Raw genomic sequence first — 19,516 nt, 5'->3', positions numbered from 1 at the left:
CATGACGAGAGAGCTGTGAAATCACGCTGCACGAAAACCGCCCTGTAGCCGATCCACAAGACAAAAAGCTTTACAGGGCGAGGCAGAAAATTATCTTTGACCCTGAAATCCACTCTCTGTATTTATAATGGGAAAACTTCCAACACATACTGTGCTTTTTGTTAAGTCTGTGTCTCCATTTAAAAGTACCATAAGAGGCTCATTTCGTATGAGTGCGAATAAAGATCATTAATTGGAGGGGGGAAAAAAATACACAATGAAATTGCAACCATGCAGAAATTCGCTGATAATGGCTCTCAAAGAGACTTAAAGGGCAACGGAGTTTCAGTTCACAGCAGTATAAACAGACTAATTAACACTGATTAAGGCAGCAGAAGCTTCTTCTGACACTTGTACTTGTATGACTCTCATTAGTTTCTGTTATGTATACATTTTAAATACAAGCTAAACTTTGCTTAAACTGAGTCACAATATGTTTTTCAATACAAGATGATTATTCTTTATAATTTGGATTTGACTTGTGTTTGTAGGATGAGGATTACAAGTTCTCCATTTCTTCCAGGTCAAAAATCTGCTTCAAACATTAAGTCAAGTACAAGTTTTATTACAACAAACAAACAGCTCCTCGATGTCACTTACATCTATATGATCCTTGATGTAACTTAAATCTGATGTCAATTACATCTAATGTAACTATTTCATAATGGACATTTACCTACATGTACAGTAGGTCATCTACTTTACAGATAGTGAAGGCTGGTTGTACCCTGGTATTTGAAAAATGACTATATATATATATATATATATATATATATATATATATATATATATATACACACTATAAATTGACTATTATTACATCCTGAGAAAGATGTTCTTTTAAAAATCAAAACTACTTAATAACATCCCTCGATCGATTCTTTACAATCAGTGCCCATACTGAGAAACTTTCATTTTCATTCTCTCGTGTTTGATGCAAATGTCTTTTCCAACGGCACATCAGATAATACCAACAGCACTGAAACAATTTACACATTCAGTGTACATAAAGAATCTGCTTTTCGGCCCTTTGTTTATTCACATATTCCTTTATAATAAGATGAGGACAAAACAGCTGGCCATGACAGCACATACAGCTCTGAGGCTCCAGAATTGGATTCTGATTAACAGTGCCTACATTGTACATGATCCAAGATCTGGATTTTCTTCTGATATCGTCACAGTTTGTCTGGGAATATTGCACACATCTTGCATTTATCACACTGGTCCAGTAAATGTAAACAGATTAAACCTTGAAGCCACTACATGTAGAATTTCAAAATAAGAGCATTTTCACACTTGAAAGTCCGGACCAAGTTTCATGTTTCCCATTGGTTTTGGTTTCACATTGAACTTTCCATGACACACCTACATCCTGTCCTCTTCACCTGTGTAGGCTGCGTCTCCCTATACTTGACATTCATTGACAGTCTGTCATTGGCAGGCTGTCATTTGGGCCTGTAGCCTGCTTGAATGGAGGAAAATGAATGAGCATACACATTTTGTATCCACAATACTATTACAAACTTCAAGCACTGTGCTTATCCACACAAAACAGGTGGCATGGTGACTTCTTCCAGGAACAGCTGGTTAACAGGAGTTTAGCACTAGCTGGTCTGACTTACAATAGCTCCCACAATTTCTCTCTATTCTCTCACAAAAGTCTAACTCAATGTGAAAATTTTGACCGGATCTACTGATCATGGGACAGTTTATAATAATCACAAATAACTAAATTATACACACATTGGCTTCACACGTACTTCACAATGTAACAAAAGAATCACACGGATTTTTTTTTTTTTACAAAAGCAGCATTTGAAATACACTGTATACACTGGTCTGATGAAGACATGTATTTGTATGTGTGTGTGTACACTATACATGTTGTAACACTGTAGAAAATCAAACATGCATGAGAGTGGCCTTGATGTTGACCTCCTCAGAAATGTAATCCCTTCATAATTAGCTACAATCCTTCTTGTGGTTGACTCACCCCTGGACTCCTTCATTACTTCCCCACTTTTTTCACACATGTATCAGCTCTCAGTCCAAATGACAGAAATCAGTGACCAATGTGTGCACAATGTGTAATCCTTAGTCTTAATACAGCTAAAGCATAGAGAGAAAATAACACGTTATCCCTGCCATAGATTTTGATGCCTCTCTGCTAACGCACACACAGCATGATAAATGTAAATCAGTGGTCACCCAATGCTGTGACATTTTCCGCTCATTCGTCTGTCTCGATGCGTTGCCATCACAAAAAAAAAGGGAGATTACATTTCACAATCTGTCCCTCAATCGCAAGCTGTGGGAGGATGCGTCAGAGATAAACAGCCGTTTTCTCAGGGAATTCTCCTTTTAACATTTATATATATTGGTTACAAACTATACTTAATATCAGTGTCAGCAGTCCCGTCAACATTTATCTATCATGTAAAATATCACTCGCTTTACAAGTCAGTTTAAGTCAGCTCTGTAACAAACATGTCAGAGATGATGTGATGATGCTACGCTGGTAAATCTCTCTCAAAGGCTCTTCAGTGTGACAAGATAAAAAAAATTAAAAAGACACCTGCGAGTAGAGGAAAGGTTCCAGTGATACATGTGCAGGAGAGGTTACATTACAGGGTTACAGTGATAAGATCAAATGGAGCTTAGTGGATGGAGGAGCTCCAACATTCCTTAGATTCACAGTTCTCTATGCAAAAAGAGTGCATGATGTGATGTGACTACAGTTACTAGCGCTGGATCAGTACCTTTCTCCATTGTCCATGTTCACGAGGATTTACTGAGAGGCATTAAGTAATTATTTTTCTATTTTCTCTTTGCTAATAGTTGTCATTCGGTCAAATACTCTCAGAAATCTTCACGTGCTAATCCACCACACATCTGTAATGATGAGTTACCGAGTAGCTTTGCCCTTAGTAAACCAGAGGTTCACCGAAGTTGCACATGTTTTCTTCCATGCAGCTAAAATATATATCTCATGTCCTGGTCCTTCTTAAAGCACCACGCTGGGTGTGCAAACTTCCTGCTCGCCCACCTATGGTTTACCAGATTCCTACTGTTAACACACTGACATTTAGCCTCAGTTCCTCTCCATTTCATTTCCAGTCCTTAAGGCCACAGAATGAAGCATGTTAATGTAGCACATAATAGGATAAATATTTGAGATCATTCTCATGAAAAAGGCCATGAGTTTTAATTTAGGTCAAACAGCACGGCATACACTACTATTGTTCCACATGTCATACACACTTACTAATTCAAGTCCAACAGGTTGGTGTTGAACCAATGAGAAGCCCCTTTGTCCCATGCCACGACATCATCCTCCTTTTGTCAGACGGTGGAGAAATCCGTCTTATCCAAATCTAAGTCTGATCCAGGATCTCCATGCTGATTTGTAATCCTGTCCTCTCAGAGCGTGTAGGATAGAGGAAGTCATTCAGTCCATGTTTCATCCCTTCTGACATCTTTCTATTCCATAATGGACCTTTTGACCAGTAATCCCTGGAGCCTGATAATGAAGCCAGAGTCCTTTCCACTCTGTGAACAATAGCAGTGAAACTTGACAGTTACACACCAATCCAATTAGTGGCCAAAGGTCACACATCATCATCGTCATCATCGTTCTGCCTCAGCCTCCTCTCGTGGCTCCGTCCTCTCTGGCTCCCTCTTTGAGGAAGACGACCAACCGGATCCTGACAGAGCACATACTGTTTCCAGATTTTACCAAACGCCGAGCGGAATTTCTTGATGCGGAAAGCGTAAACGACGGGGTTGACGGCCGAGTTGCCGTGAGTGAGGATGATGGCGATGTAAATGAGGAATATTGGCTTGTTGCAGGTGGGGCAGAACAGAGTGATGCAGTTGAGGATGTGAAGAGGGAGCCAGCTGACTGCGAAGAGGAAAAGAACGAGGGCGAGTGACTTGGCTAACTTAAGCTCCTTCCCATAGTAACGTCTCGGGTCTGTGTGGCTCGCTGTCACCTAAAAAGAGAAGATCATCGTCAGCGTACGGATGCAGCCGTTCACACCGTGTTATAACAGCAAATTAATTTTGATTGCTGCACGTCAAACAAATCAATTAAATTGACAAGAAGAGGAAATCTTACCTTTTTGTTGAGCTGCTTGTGGATCATGTAGAAAATCTCAGCATAGATGGCCAGCATGAGCAGCAGAGGGGGAAGCACCCAGCCGAAGAAGTTGAAGTAGACCATGTAGTCCATGCTGATGACCGTCTCAAACTCACAGGTCACCAACAGGTCATCGGTGACCAGGGAGCCATTGTCACGGAGATGCTGCAGGTTATGCCAGCCCAACATGGGCGTGAGGCCCACTATGATGGAGACCAGCCAGCACAACAACACGGCCGTGCCTGCTCGCCGAGGGGTCACCACCCGCTTGTAGCTATGGTAACGAGTGAGAAAATGAAGCAGAGAAAAAAAGTCTGGGTGGAGAGATATATTTGATTTCAAAGAGCAAGTCTTTTCAAAACCTATCATTTCAGAATTAAAGGAAAGACTAACAGGGAGCGCTTGTTTTCTCCTTTACAGCAGCCAAATCATTCTCCAAGATTTACAACAAACACTCCCTTTGTGAAGCTGATAGCATAACATTTTTGTCCTGAGTGTCTTGAGGGTTTGTTTCAACTCTTAAAGCAAATAATGTTTGTTACAATATCCACTGTTCCCACAGGATGATTGTAAATGATGAAACAAAGTCTGAAACAATAGTCGACTTCTGTCATAAAGTGAACAAACTGACTCAAACATGTTCATTTTAAAGAAATATCCAGCTGAAGTTTGCTGACAACATTTAACAGCCTCAAACTACTGGTTCTACCAAACCAGGTGACTCTGCAGCAGCAAAAACACTGAGCAGTAATGTTTTTTTTTTTTATTGAGTATTTTATAGTGTTTTACTGCTTATGAATTCAACTTTCCAAGGCAAGAATGTGTTTTCTCTTCTTCACAAATTGCTATAGTCTCACTATTGAGAGTTGCAGTTTGTTGTGTTGCTCTGTTTTATAACTGTTCTGGGTATACCTGTTCAGTAATTCTCACTTCTTTATGTCTTTTAGATCTCTGGGTATCTGCTGCAATCAGAATGTAGTTTTGGTTCAATGTGGTTTTTTTTTTCTATAAATCATTTTTAGAAATGTTTAGATGTCCATCAGAAACTATTTCTAATGATCCTGCTGTTCAGAGGAGAAAACTGTGAGAATTGTCTCCTGTTTGGTGTTATAACAGGACGTCACACGTCCTGTCTCTCCCACACAATGGTCTGTTATCGGACCGTCTGTGAGTTGAGTCACTGTTAGATGGACATGAAAGATTCCTGTGGTAGGCCCTTTATTTTTTCAGCTTTCATTAGTAAAGGATAAGAGCTGACTCGATCAGATGAAAGGGGTGAGCAAATGTTGGAGGGGCCCTGTACATGCATCATATGATGCACATATTTCTGCCTTCTTATCACGGTTGAACGCACATTGAGATACAACTCGTGCAAGGCCCAAACTTTCATATATCTTGATTTTCCTACATTTTCTTTCTCTCATCTTTGCCTCACACATTCAGAGTTCAGCCAGGGTGAATGAAAGGAGGTTTAAGGAGAAAGCAGTCTGAAGTAGGTCTTCTCGTATGTGACGCCAATTTTTTATCTGGACTTGTGCACTCTTCGCATAGCTGCTTGTAAAACTTGGATGTCTGTCTGCATACAGATCAGCTGTCCACCAGCCAAAAACTGCTTTCTGGATTTGATTTCAAGTTCATCTATCTCAGCTTTCCTCTGTGATTTCGAGCCACGTCTCCTACCGGAAAATCCTCTCCTCCAGCTAAGCAACGCATGGGACACTTTCAAATCTCAGACCATCCTTATCATGATAATGGGCTCCCAAATACCTCAGCTATAAAAAGCAATCAGTGCTTGTTAAACTGTGTCCCTCCAGAGTCTCAGGGGTGGTATAGGGAGGAGGACTGAATTTCTGGCTCACATTATCAATTTATTGCAAGACAGTAAAGTATAACTCACTGAGGTTTGAAATCTAAACCTGGAGTCTGTTGCTAAATTTGATCCGTTATGAGGGGAAAGTAAAATTTCTCATTTGTAATTCTACAACCCCATTTCCGAAAAAGTAGAGACAGCGTAAATTGTAAATAAAAACAAATTCAATGATTTATAGATCTCATAAACCCATATTTAATTGCAAATAGACCAAAGACGAGATGTAAAGTGTTGAAAAATAAGCACATATTTTTACATAAAACAATAAAAAAAAAAAAATCCATTTCAACACTTTATTTGTCGTCTTTGGTCTATTTTAAATATCGGTTTACGAGATTTGCAAATCATTGCATTCTCTTTTTATTTACATGTGCCCCAACTTTTTCAGAAACAGGGTTGTATAATAGGTCCAGCTTTGTTGTTTTGTCTTTGCAAGAAAGCAGTAGTCCCACTGTTTCTGCTGTTAATTCCACTTCCGAAGTGAAATATTGTATGATTGATACAAGCATGATTTCACAGCAAACAAAGATATTAATGATTAACCTTTTTACATGACGTGTGTGTGTGTGTGTGGTTGCCAGCTAGAGAAATTATGCAATCCATCAAGCAGCCACCATGAGCCTATTGACCAATCATGCATTCCCTGCCTGACTCTTCCAAGCTTGTCATCAAATGAGCCGATATGAAGTGGGAACTGGAAAAAAAAAATGAAGTTCAAGGCGAGAAGAGGAGTGCAAAAGAAGATATTTCATCCAGATTTTAAAAAAAATAGCCTCCTCTGCTCACGAGATCAGTTGCCATGCAGCAGAAAAATATAGTTGTTCTTAATAATCAAGTTCAGAAGGGATGATAATAAAGCGCAACATGACTGCAGCATGCTTCTAGTAGGTTTAGCGCAGACTGGAGAGCAGCTCTTCTGCAAGGTTTAACAGCTTTGAACTGCACAATGGGCCAATAAATATTCACACTTACAAAACTTAATTTTGAGGCGAAATAAAGTTAAAACAAAATCAAATGTCTGCTCCTTTTAAATCATAAAATGCACATTTTCCCCCATTTCCAGCTTATATATTGGGTGAAATGAGTTGGAAATGTGCAGGAGTGTAATTAGTCATGGTTGAATGAATGTCATTTATATGCACCAGGTGAATATCAAGTCTATCAAATTACTGACTAATCACTTTCATACTGTAATTTCCTCGAGATATTACAGAGAAGTAAAACCAGATTAATGTCACATCACAATAATGACCAGAAACACCTTTGCTCCACATTGTATACACATTTCTGGTTGTGGGTGAAATGGAAATCCCGCTTGGCACCTGAACGACCGTTTTGGTGAGTGCCCTTGGTCCAAGTAGCAGTCCAGACACAAAGGATGTCTTTAAAATGAGCCAAGATATTGAAAACTAACGCAATTCACCTTTAGGCCTACCTCATGGGTATTTTGACTCTCAGATAGCGGTCGATGGCGATGGCCAGCAGCGCCAGGATGGAACTTTGCGTGAGGACGAGCACCGTGCAGGCGACCAGCAAGCAGCTGTAAAAGTGCGTCTGGAGTCCGATGCTGATGGTGATGGCGAGCGGGATAACAAGAGCCCCGACCGCAATGTCAGCCAAGGCCAGGGAGACGATGAAACAAAACGTGGTGTCTCTCAGAGACCGGTTGATACGCACAGCCCAGACGACCATCACGTTCCCGATGACCGAGGAGACGGCGATCACCACCTCCATCCCGATGTAGAGAGCTTTGGAGGGAGGCAAACCCGAAGTCATGATCACGGAGGCTGGATGAGTGTGCGCTCAACGGCGAAAACCTGAACACGTCGGGGGAGTTCCTTGTTTGAGTTTGAGGGCATTTGTATGAGACACCTCCACGAAGCTTCCGCATGTTTTATGTCCCCTCAGATGTGGAGGTAGCGTCCGTTGTCTCTGAATATTTCAGGATCCCGTTCGGGACATCTACCTGCGCGCCAGACGCATAACTTCTCCATACGCTCCGGGGCGGCGATTCCGAGAATGAAGCGGCCCCCGCAGTTTCGGCTGGCGGAGGGACAAGACGGACCCAGGATACAGAATGAGTCACAAGCAGGTTCCCAAAGAGCTGATTAGCAATGTTGCTCTCCTCACTTGTGACCTATGTGTCAAAGTTTGGGGAAATAAACAGAATAAATGCAAAAGAGAGTCTGTTTCTGCCAAAATCGGAGTCATATTGATAATTGCGTCATCAGCCACACCACCAGAGCTCACCTCTATTTGGACACAGTTGGCTCATTGGGGGAAAATGTTTTATTCTCCTCTTGGGACTCATTTCTTGTGAAAAAAACAAAAATCCCAGATTAGATAGGATGACGTTATTGCTATATCTTCTGAAGTCACATATGTGATTGAAAGCACTCTATATGGTAGTGGACACCACTACCAGTGGTAGTTTGATAGTCTCCCTGAGCGGGAGCCTGGACAACATCTGATGTATCAGTGTCAGACAAAGCCTGAGCGGGAGACTATCAAACATTAATTCACATGACAGGTGCATCTCACTATAATATGTGCATGCTCTCATCATTTAACCCCCCTAATGTGTGATAAAAAATAAAAAATTTAGACCGTGAAGCTCCCAAAGACATAGTTATACTGATAAATTTAACCCCACTGTGTCCCTGATGTTTCAGGTTAGACTGCAGTTGCAGGCTGACATGAAGAGTGGTGGAAATGAATGAGCCTGTGAAGCTTTGAGAGAGGATGAACATAAAGGAAAGGAGAAGACAGATGGTCACACGCTTTGTACTGGAGAGAGACAATAAAACTGTCCTGGACAACATCTGATGTATCAGTGTTAAACAGTTGCAACCTGCATGTAAACAAAGCCATTAAGATGCAAATGAGACGCATTAACAAGTTCCATACCAGTGTGTTTGCCTGCAAACACATACACATAGGCTTCACATATAAATCCTCCTTCATCTGCACTGCCTTTGATTGTGGACTGGACTATTGTTTCACACTTTGTGGAACTTCCTGTCCTGTCAGTCAGAGCTGCAAACACAGCTCCACACTCTGACAACCTGCTAACTGATGGAGACCGATGAGTATCAGAGCCTCTTTCTCTCACCTTGAATACAGTGAAAGTCCTTCCCCTGAGAACGATTCATGTCTGTCCCCTCTCTCGATCATTCATCTCTCTGCAGCCACTCTGTGACTTTCATCAGGCCCACCTGATCATTTCCACAACAACAAATGAGACAGGGCTGTTCAACCAGGGACCCTGAACTTATGAGCCAAAAATACTTTTACTACTTCTTAGAAACTTCTTGCTGATAGAATTCAATTATGAGCTGTTTGAACATTTCAAAGTTATAAAGATGAGGCTGTAATCTTTGTGTGCCATTTTGTCAAAGGTGCACTCATAGATTATGAAATTGATAAGGCAAGAAGATAAATGACATTGTTTCAAGAAAGACAAAGATGTCTACCTGCATGCCTGTAAGATTGAAATACAGTAAATACATGATTAATTTAGCAACGATAATAAATGCATTGTAATGTTACACTGTAACAAAGCAATGTGCCAATCCAATTTCTTTTCATGCCAGCTCTACTATTTGAGTTCTGGTGATTATTCAAACTATATAACTACTGTAAATGTGACTTGAAAAAGCCCTTCGGCAAAAAAGACAACACGATACAAAACATTTGGGTTTTTCTAAAAATCAATAAGAGCAGCGATCTGAATGATTTGAGATGACACAACTCAGAATTATAGCAGGGTGTTATGATAAACACTGAATGACCTTTTAAATAGTTCATAGGTTCTTGCATAAAACTTTAAGCACATTATTTCTTAAAGTTTTATAAGTTGTTTGGCTCCTAAATAAACAGAGACACATCTGGAAGCAGTGAAATGATTAATACTCCTCTCTGGGGTGTTTGGCCATTTACTTGCATTTCATTGATGGAACCAGGTTTACAGTATGTGACATTTAAAATATGATTGCTAAAGATCATATCCAGGTTTTTTTCTCGTAAATGAGGGCTCTGGCTCCTGTCAGCTTCTAGGTGGTCTGCATCAGTGGTTTCCAATTACTGTGTGCGTGCGCATGCGTGCAAAGGCGCAGCTGTTGAGGACTGACTTGGCAATATTCCCCCAGACTTGATCGGAATGATCTTATCTCTACTGGGACAACTTAATATTTATGATAAATGACTATTTTTTTTATGGTGATTCATTGAGTGCTGACCCTCTTCAATCACTCAGAGAGGAAATATGACAAATGCTCTTATAGAGCTGGCCCTTCTCAGCAACACATTTATTTGATGACACAATTGGAGGAGTGCAGTACTGCATAGGCTAACAAATATGAAGCAACGTCTTTGGCTGATTTCATCTTCCTCAGAGTTACGGCTTCTTCCTGCTAACAGCTACCTGCCAAATTCAAATCGGAAACAGGAATCCACAGTAATCCCTGGAGTGTCGAACAGTATGTGGAAGCTGGTTTAATTAAGACAGACCAAAGCAGGGACTATTTTTCACAGTGACTCTCTTTAGCTGCAGGCTGTCAGCTCCAGTCTGCGTTTCCACCAATGAGCCAACAGGTACAGACAGGCAGCACGAGAACACAATCTGGAGGAAGCAGGGGTGAAATAAGCCCAGAGGAACCGAATCATTTGCTCTGTCATACATTTAACTCAGGCAGAACCACTCCCAAGTTCTGACAAGTCTTACATTGACAGAGAAAAGATACTGTCTCATCTCTCATTCACAGCAGTGATTGACCATTTGGCGCCACGTTCTGGCTCTTGTTGGCACAGCCGCAGATCAAAGGTCAGTAGAAATGGTGAAGCACTGTATTTGGATTTGCTAATTTTATTATCGTGTGTAATCAAGCTCTTTTAAATAGTATCAAACTACCAGCCTAAAAGCATATCTACACTGTGCTCTTAATGGGTATTTATTCATTACCGACATTCCAAAATCCAGCATTGACGCAACATCTTTTCATTGCTGTGCAACTTCCTTGAACTGAAGGCTAATCTCAACCCGAGTAAGTCTATAAACATTGAAACTGGGGATTTTTTTTCATTACTTTCAGTATTTTTATTCATTAACCTGAAAATGTTGCAATCAATTAGTTTAACACACTGAACTTGTCCACAGTGTCTGCAACCAAGAACATCAGTCAGAACAAAAGCTATTTTAGTTTTGAAGAAGATCAAATATATTAAGCCTATTTTAATTATACAATCAAAATGTAAATGGAAAGTAATAGCTCTCGTAATTGTTATAATACAAATAATAATGTTAGTGATACTGACACAGATGAATTCTGTTGAGATATTACTCCCGTGCAACATACTCTTGTATCTCCTGCATTAATATTAACACATGCATTATGATGCTAAATAGAAATGACTTGGCTTAAAGTTACATTCAAACATGTTTTACGGCATAAGTCCAAGTATCTCAAACCAACACATCACTTTGTCTCTGAAAGAATCCTTTCCACGTGTCCTCACGGCTCTGCTAAATGTTTGCCAGCTTGCAGTGAGCTCCATTGTGTTGAGTCTGTGCGGTGGCTGTTGAAGCACGATAATTTAGGGAGAGAACGTGCAGCTCCTCATCAACCCTCTCCAGCCCTAAATAGAGGGAATTGTTCACTTTGCTGCCGGCCACATACGACGAGGACTTAATTATCTGACCTCCAGGATAAAAAAAAATTTAAAATTTTTTTAAAAAAACACTAGCTGAACCTGAAATGTGCAAAATGTAGAATAACAAAACATTTGTATTACTGCTGCTCAACCAGTTTCATCATATGAGGAGATTTATTTCTTGACATTATGACAAAATGTCTCAGGCAATGAATCAAAGTAAAATTTTTAATTTAGTTTAGGCTGGTTTAGTTTTGATGGGACTACAATATCTGGGGGGGGGGAAAAAGAAACAAAACATTTGATTGATACAAAGAGGGAACATTGGGTGAAAACTAGAGTGAGCGAACAGGAGATAGAATCTGTAGAAGCCCAGGAGGAAAGTTTTTCCCTGATCTGGGGCAAACTGAGGGGACATTGCTAATTTGATTGACTGCCATCAATAGACTGCCTCTCACACTGTCACATTGTTTAAACATTGTCAATGATATTCTGACAAGCCCAAACACACTGTTATACTTTAGTGTGTCTTATGTCAAGAATGTCAATCAATTGAAAATGTATTGTGCGGGACATAAATGCTTTTGATTGATATATTGGCTGAAGAAATGTCAGAAGACTTGAGGTCAAACCTATTTCTGCATTCTTGAAGCAATTTTCTCTTAAAAAAAAAAAACTGTTTTGTAAGATAGAAATCATCATTACCTGCTTTATCCTCCTGCTTAACAGGTTCTCGAGTAAAGCCGAGTTTGACCGTGCTGTACTGTGACTATCTAGAACACCATCTCGCATTGTAATGACAGAAATGCCATTCACATTATAGAGCTCAGTATTACTAGCATTACAAAAAAACGTTTTGTTTTACCTGCATTACCAGCAGTTTCTGAGGAGACCAAACTAGTTTGGCAACAAACCTCCTCAAACAGACATAAGCTTAAGAAGATAAGGGCAGAGGGGTGATTTTATGCTAAATTCCAACTCAAATAAATTATCCTCTTTGCAGAATTTCAACTTCATCCTCTCATATTAACATTAAACATGCTTTGACTTATCAAGGTTTACAAAAAACTCTGAATCAGCAGGACTCTCACGTTCGTCATTATGGAGCACTCAGACAGATTGTTCTGTCCCATCTTGAGCCTGCATGTGCACAAAGCTAATTGATTTTCCTACATTGAATCCTGAATCTCAAGGCCTCAAGCTCCCACTTGTAGACTAAAGTCAACACAAGTGTTCCAGAGAATTGCAATATACAACATGTTTTGTTCAGTCCATGCATTTTCAGCACGTATCATTTGTGCAGTAAATGCCATGTATTTGGCTATCAATTGTGTATGCATGTTAGTATTTACTGACAAAAAAATAAAATTGTTGGTTAAACGAAAGGTCTGCTTCACCTAAAGACAGGACTCATGCATTACCACCTCCTCCTGCAAAGCCAGTACTGATAGTAGCTTTTCCAGTCATTCTTTTATCTTGATGAAAACAGTTAAAGTATTATTTGATCTGTAAAATTATATCTTTACTGTTTCTCCCTTAATGTTCCCCAGGTGTGTTACATCAGTGGGTATGTAGTCTTTGTATTATTCACTCTCTTGTGTTGTCCGATATGTCTTTTTCCCCACACACAGTTTTTTTTTTTTTTTCCCCCAATGAAAAGTCATCTAAGCCATTGACTAGATGTTTTTGCTGCACTTGTTTGACATGGAAAAACCAACAAAGTGCTTTTTTTATTTTCCATTCCTCGAGTTAAAGACGGCACAAAAAGCTTATAACAAATACTACAGTATGGACAGAGTTATCATTTTGATGCAAAAATCTGAGTATGACAAAACTATGTTTCCAAGTTCTGTAGACAAATAGCCACGGATCACAGCTGTGTATATTCCAGTGGGACACATTTCATTCTTTTGTGGGTGCTTTACACACAATTGGATCCCCCCCCCCATCCACTTGCTATCTGGAAATCGGATAAAAGTGGCTTTGTTTTGGCCAAGTACTGTGAGAAAATATCAAGTTTCTTCAGATCAGTTAATGAGCTTTACTGAGAAAAATCTAGAAAATGACAACAGAGGAATCGAGGGCCAAGCTCTGAGTTACGGGTACGTTCCAAATAAGTCCAAAACCAGGGACACACAGGGCAGGCCCGAACAGAGCCAGAAATAAACAGGGACAGGTCAAACTCACCGACAAGAAAGACAGCTGGAACGAAGAGCTGTGAACCACCAAGAACTAACGAAGTAGAGAAGGGAAGACACAGGTTATATACACAAGAGGGCGGGAAGACAATAAGACGCAGGTGGAAACAATCAAGATGGGGCAGACAATCAGACGGAGGTGAGAAGAGAGAGGACAGGAAGTTAAGACTACAGAAACAAGGCACAAGTTGAGGCACCAAAATATAACAGCACATAAACACGAAAAACTCGGGACAGAGAGACAGATGACCAGAGGACGAGGAAAAGACACTGACAAGACTAAACCACGAGAACAGAGTAAAGTGGACGAGAAGAAACTAACAAGGCCAAACCAAACAACAAGGATGAACTGTGACAATTTGTACAGGAGATGGCACACAGCCATATTTGTCTCTCACTGAGGCCGCAGTCTTTCATGCTCAGGCAACAAAGAGTTGTGGCTTTGCACTAATTTGATTTGTTGACTATATTTTCTTGGAAAATCCATAATAGGCATTAGAGGGAAATTCATTTGTCCATAACAGAATTACAGGCTTCAGTCCCAAATGGCAACAACAGCACAATACCCACTTGATCTTTTATTCTTCGTCTAACTGCTAGCTTTTGAAAAAGAGCTGGAGGGAAATGCTCGGATATAAAATGGCACAGGAAATGGCGTTGTTCAACAACTCCCAACAGGAAAGCACATACAACACAGGAATGTAAATTTGTGTGTGAAAACATAAACTGAAAGCTAAAAGGCATTTGGAGAATTATTTTGGAGTAGGGGTGACATAGTTTGGAAAAAATCTTTGATTTAAAGTACATTTTGGGATTAAGGCTGAGGCAGGCAAATTAAAACGGGTTCAGTTTGACAACACAGAGTGCAGAGCAGGTACAGAAAGAACAAAAACAACACAGGACACATTAACTCTGACACCTGCACCTGCATGTAAAGAATAATGTTTAATCCCATGCACTGTTCATCTGCACAATTGAAAGTGTTTTTAGTCAAGCGAAGGATAAGAAAAATCCTTCCTACGTTTTCCCCTTTTTCTATTTAACCTCATTCTATCTCTTCTATCTCTCCCTATTTCTCTGGAATCCCTTCTGCTTACCCCCCATCTATCTCCACATCCTCTCTTTCTCTCTCTCTTTCGCTCTCTCTCTCTCTCTCTCTCTCTTTCTCTCTCTCTCTCTCTCTCTCTCTCTCTCTCTCTCTCTTCTCTCTCTCTTTCTTGCAGCCTGACTGGCTTTCGGCCGTGTCTTCCTACTGCATAGCAGCTTTTTAATGTCGATGGCGGCCTGGGTGCACGTACACCAGCTGAAGCCATAAATCTCCTGGATTACGATAATGTTTTTGAAGCAAACACGGAAATCTGTGTGTTTTTTATTCCACTGGTAGTGATCCCCTGCAAGTGGCAAAATAAATCACCCAGCTGCAGAGTTTTATGATGCGCTGGTGGATGACAAATCAACAGAGAGTGACAAAAAATAAGCATCTATGTGTATATGTCGTGGAAGGTAGTAGCAGGGCCTCTGTAGATCCACCTGCAGTGTGACAACACGGATCAAATACGCCACACACAGCCGTTCTGCCAAGCTTCGAGTTAAACACATGTAAGGAATGAAAAGAACCGTGTTTTTATTTGCTCTAATGTGAGCTGAGAACTTGTGATATTTGAGAAATGTTCACTCACTTGTGTTCAGTGTTTCTGCCCATACAGGTTTTCAGGTATTGGTACTGTAGAGGAGAGCATATTCTTGTGAGTTTTGTTTTTGTTGTTGTTGTTGTTGTTGTTGTTGCTGCTGCTGCTGTTGTTGTTGTTGTTGTTGTTCTGAATAAATTTTATATATATTTTTTGAAAAATCCCTGCTTGCATGCTGGTCTATTCTTTCCACTGACACAACTGTTGTCATTAACAATACCTGTGACGAGTCACAAAGCCAACGACTTCCATCTTGTAACAAAAGCAGCTCTGTCTTCAGTTGTCCTCAGAAACCTTTGAGTTAGTAACGACCTGAACTGTGGCAGCCAGCACATTGACAATGTGTTTCTCCCCACTGGATTTGGCTCCCCGTGACTTCTTCCCCAAACATTTGACAGAAATTTTGATGTGCACTCTGTGCTCAGGTTTCAGGTGCATGGTGAAATCTCCGATGTGCCCAAAACAGTGGTCCCCAAAACTTGTGTAACTCCAGTGTTGATGTTGAATTAGTTAGTTTTAAAATCTATCATCATTTATTCGCCAAAATGTATGGTATATCAGCCAAAAAGGAGAATTCTGTTTTTATGTCTTTCCATTGGTAAATCTTCCCCCTGTCGTCATCGTAAACTCAAAGTACCATGCTGGACTGGAACAGTAACTAAATATCATCTTTTTATTGGTCCATATACTGGCAACTGCAACCTCTTTCCATCCTGTCGAGGTCTACCTCTTGTTAATTATGTGTTCAAACACGGCAAAGCCCGTTTTTTTTTTTTTTTTAAACCAAGATCTTTTTATAGCCTTTCCGCTCCAATGGACAGTTTTAAGTGGAGAATGACAGGAGGGATGTGAGGGAAACATGTGCAGGTGGCAAGCAATATACAGAAAAGTACAATTATCAGTAGGCTATCTGCAGCACCATTTCTATGTCTGAAATTTTTAATTTGGTCACATAAAACACTGTAGTATGGTGAGATTTACAATACCAGGAATATTCTTCCAAAACATAAGTCTTTGACTGATTTCTAACCACATAGTTCCCTCAGATCATCAAGTAGGTATTTTGTAAATGTGCATAAACTTAAATCTAAATCATGCTGATGAAGGTGTATTGAATCACTCTGGTGCTGTTCTCTGGAAGGAGCTGCTGATGAATTAAGATCTTCTGCAGCAAAATTATTGCTTTATTCCCAGACTTTTTGGAATGATGTACTTTATATCTTTTAAAATAAATATAGTTTGTTTGATGTTTTTATGTTTTACTGTAAAACACATTGAATTTATCTGTGTATGAAATGTGCTATACAAATAAAACTGACTTGACTTATATTGTGCAATCAAAGGCATTTGTATCACTTATCCCAAAGATACTTAGTTTGGCTTCGTCCAACATTTTGAGATGGTTCTCAGTTTCAGTCATGACGTGCGTTTACTGGACAAAAAAGCAAACTTAAAAACAGATGGATTATGTTGACATTTCTCAAATAAATAATGAAGTCATTTTTCCATGTCAAACCTCTGTAGTTAATTTCAGTGATAAATTACTGTTAAGACACTGAAATAGTGGAATTATATAGTCCATCAATGACTTTGTGTTGAGAGAACATCAGGAGGAGAAACAGAGTGAGAGAAGGCAAATGAAAGGGTGAGGGAGTTGTGGTTCACTGGGTACTGAGTTTATTGGGCCTCATTAGAGCTGAAGCTTCATAACAGAGGATATTCACTAACAACCCCGCTGCTGTGACCCCTGTGGGGCGACAGGTTCAGAGAGGACAGGCTTTGATGAATACATCAGGATTAGAAGTGCCCAACTCAGGTCCAAGTGGCTCTTCTTTAGTTTCCCACCTAAACATTATTTATCCCAATTACAGAATTACCTCAAAAATCAATTACATTAATTACAAACCCATTAAATGAAACTGGCCGAGCTCCAGGAAAGGATACAGGATACTTTCACAAGTGAGGAAGATATTTAGCATTGTGCCCAAAGCTGAGCTCCTACTGAGAGCTGAATGATGATTAGAAGACAATACATGATACCTGATCCACCCCCCCCCCGACCCTCTCCCCAATCCCACCCCCACATAAAGTCTGCATTAGTTCCACCACCATAAAAGAAAATTGAAAGGACAGTGAACATACTAGCTAAGACATTTTCTATAAGAGGATAGAATCATTGGTAACCGTTTATTCTTCAAAACAAGGATGATGGAAGTGCAGCTTTTCCAGGTTTGCAGGACAGTTCTACACAAGTCAACCATCTGTGGAGCATTAAATGCACTTAGAGGTTCTTTAGAAAACTATTTCAAACAACTGATAAGATTGATTAGCTCTATTTGTATCTAACATCAAAGCCCCTTCTCATCTGCTCTCGATCAGAACAATCATTTTCTCCCCCTCTTGTCGTGATGCAGTTTCCAGGCACTTGTGTCTTTCAACATGTTGTACTTTTTTTTAGAGACCACTATAAACAAAGGTTTTTTGATTTGCAACCAGAAAGTCTAGTTTCACAAGCAAAATTCAGAATTCTGTGACCAAAACTAATAAAACTATAAGAGCAAATTGGTTTGAAATGCATTTCATATTATTCTCAGTGAATATAGTTTTACTTTAAAAAAATTATTTTTGATTGCTGGTCAAGGAACAATTATTTTTTTGCTTGCAAAATAAAGAAACAAAAATACCTTCACACTTTTTTAGCTGCCACAATGCTGCCCCTTTAGTACATTGGACATCTATTTTGCATAGAGTTGTTATATAAATTTGAACTTGACTATGTGTTCTTTACATTTTGTATTAAATCTGTTTTTAATTGTTGTGTCTTGATGCTTAACAATGTTTTTGTGCCTGGCCACTGATAAGGTGCCTTTAATCAAACTTGAGACATGCAAGTTTTACTACTCAAATTACAATGATGGGTCCCATGAAGCAGACGAATCAACATGTTTAATTAGTATTCCCAATTAGAACCTCAAGGATCCAATGAACCCAAAATGTGACAACCAACTGTTTCTGAACATTTTAAAACAAGCAGTTTTATAAAGAGCACACGGGAAAAATGTTACAAGTAGACGGCGTGAGAACAGTCTCGTTAATGGTGTGAGTTTGGACACGTCGATACAAACATCCACCAGCATATCCCCACAGTCATTTTACATTTAGCCCAGTCAGTCACTGAGATGGGTCGATCAAAATGTCAGCAAAGTTGAAACAGAGACATGGAGGCCTTCGAGTCAGCGAGCGTCTTGGCCCGGTTCCTCTGAGAGGAGCAGTCAGTCCTGGCTGTGTGTTTCTGCATGAATGAGTTGGACTGCTCTTTGAGGCAGTGACAGATCGCACAAATGTCAAAGCACTCACCACCACATGAACACTGCCAGAGCTACAGCTGTCCGAACCAACAAGATTTCACCTACTTCTTCTCTACATATATTATATAATTATATAATATTCCACCCGTTATCTTATCCAAACTGCATCTGGTGAAATGCTCTCATGGTCTATTGCTTAACAATATCTTACAAATACACAAGCACTTAGAGTAAGGAAGTATAGCTCTGAATTAGAGAAATGCTAATTTTCCTCATTTTGTGGTGAGCATCTGGAGTGAAAGTTGCATGCACTATTCTGCCTTCATGTCCTGTTTGCAATCTGAAATGCTGCAGTGCCGACATTTGCCACTGCAAACGTGTCGTCACAGACACAATGACCTTCCTGGGGAGAAAAGGTCAAACAAAATTCGAAGTTTAGTGCCACTGCTATAGAATGTTAAGATGCAGCAAATTAAATTCAGTATCTATATATTCATTTGGGACAGAAAACAATAGCCCCTCTTATGGTTGCATCAGACCAAAATATAGAGCTCTCTAATGGTTTGACACAACATAACAATCGTATCACACTAACGGCAAAATGGCATTCACAGTAGAAAGCC

The 19,516-nt window shown here is 39.9% G+C and overlaps 1 protein-coding gene across 1 annotated transcript; it reads right to left on the bottom strand.

Annotated features, from left to right (window-relative positions):
• Positions 1-1,035: 1,035 nt before the first annotated feature.
• LOC138627832 (adenosine receptor A1-like) lies at positions 1,036-8,099 on the bottom strand. The gene is made up of 3 exons (XM_069710448.1): positions 7,486-8,099; positions 4,160-4,454; positions 1,036-4,034 (listed from the first exon to the last, which is right to left on the bottom strand). The coding sequence occupies exons 1-3, from the start codon at positions 7,824-7,826 to the stop codon at positions 3,651-3,653; spliced, it is 1,020 nt and encodes a 339-aa protein (XP_069566549.1). The 5' UTR covers positions 7,827-8,099; the 3' UTR covers positions 1,036-3,650.
• Between the last annotated feature and the right edge of the window lie 11,417 nt (positions 8,100-19,516).

Source organism: Brachyistius frenatus, unplaced genomic scaffold, assembly GCF_029030835.1.
Source record: "Brachyistius frenatus isolate BFR_SWC_R1_liver_20210118 unplaced genomic scaffold, ASM2903083v1 Contig_4, whole genome shotgun sequence".
NCBI classification, from domain to species: Eukaryota; Metazoa; Chordata; class Actinopteri; family Embiotocidae; genus Brachyistius; species Brachyistius frenatus.
The sequence above is the reverse complement of the archived record's forward strand: the minus strand, read 5'-3'. Positions and strand labels throughout refer to the sequence as shown.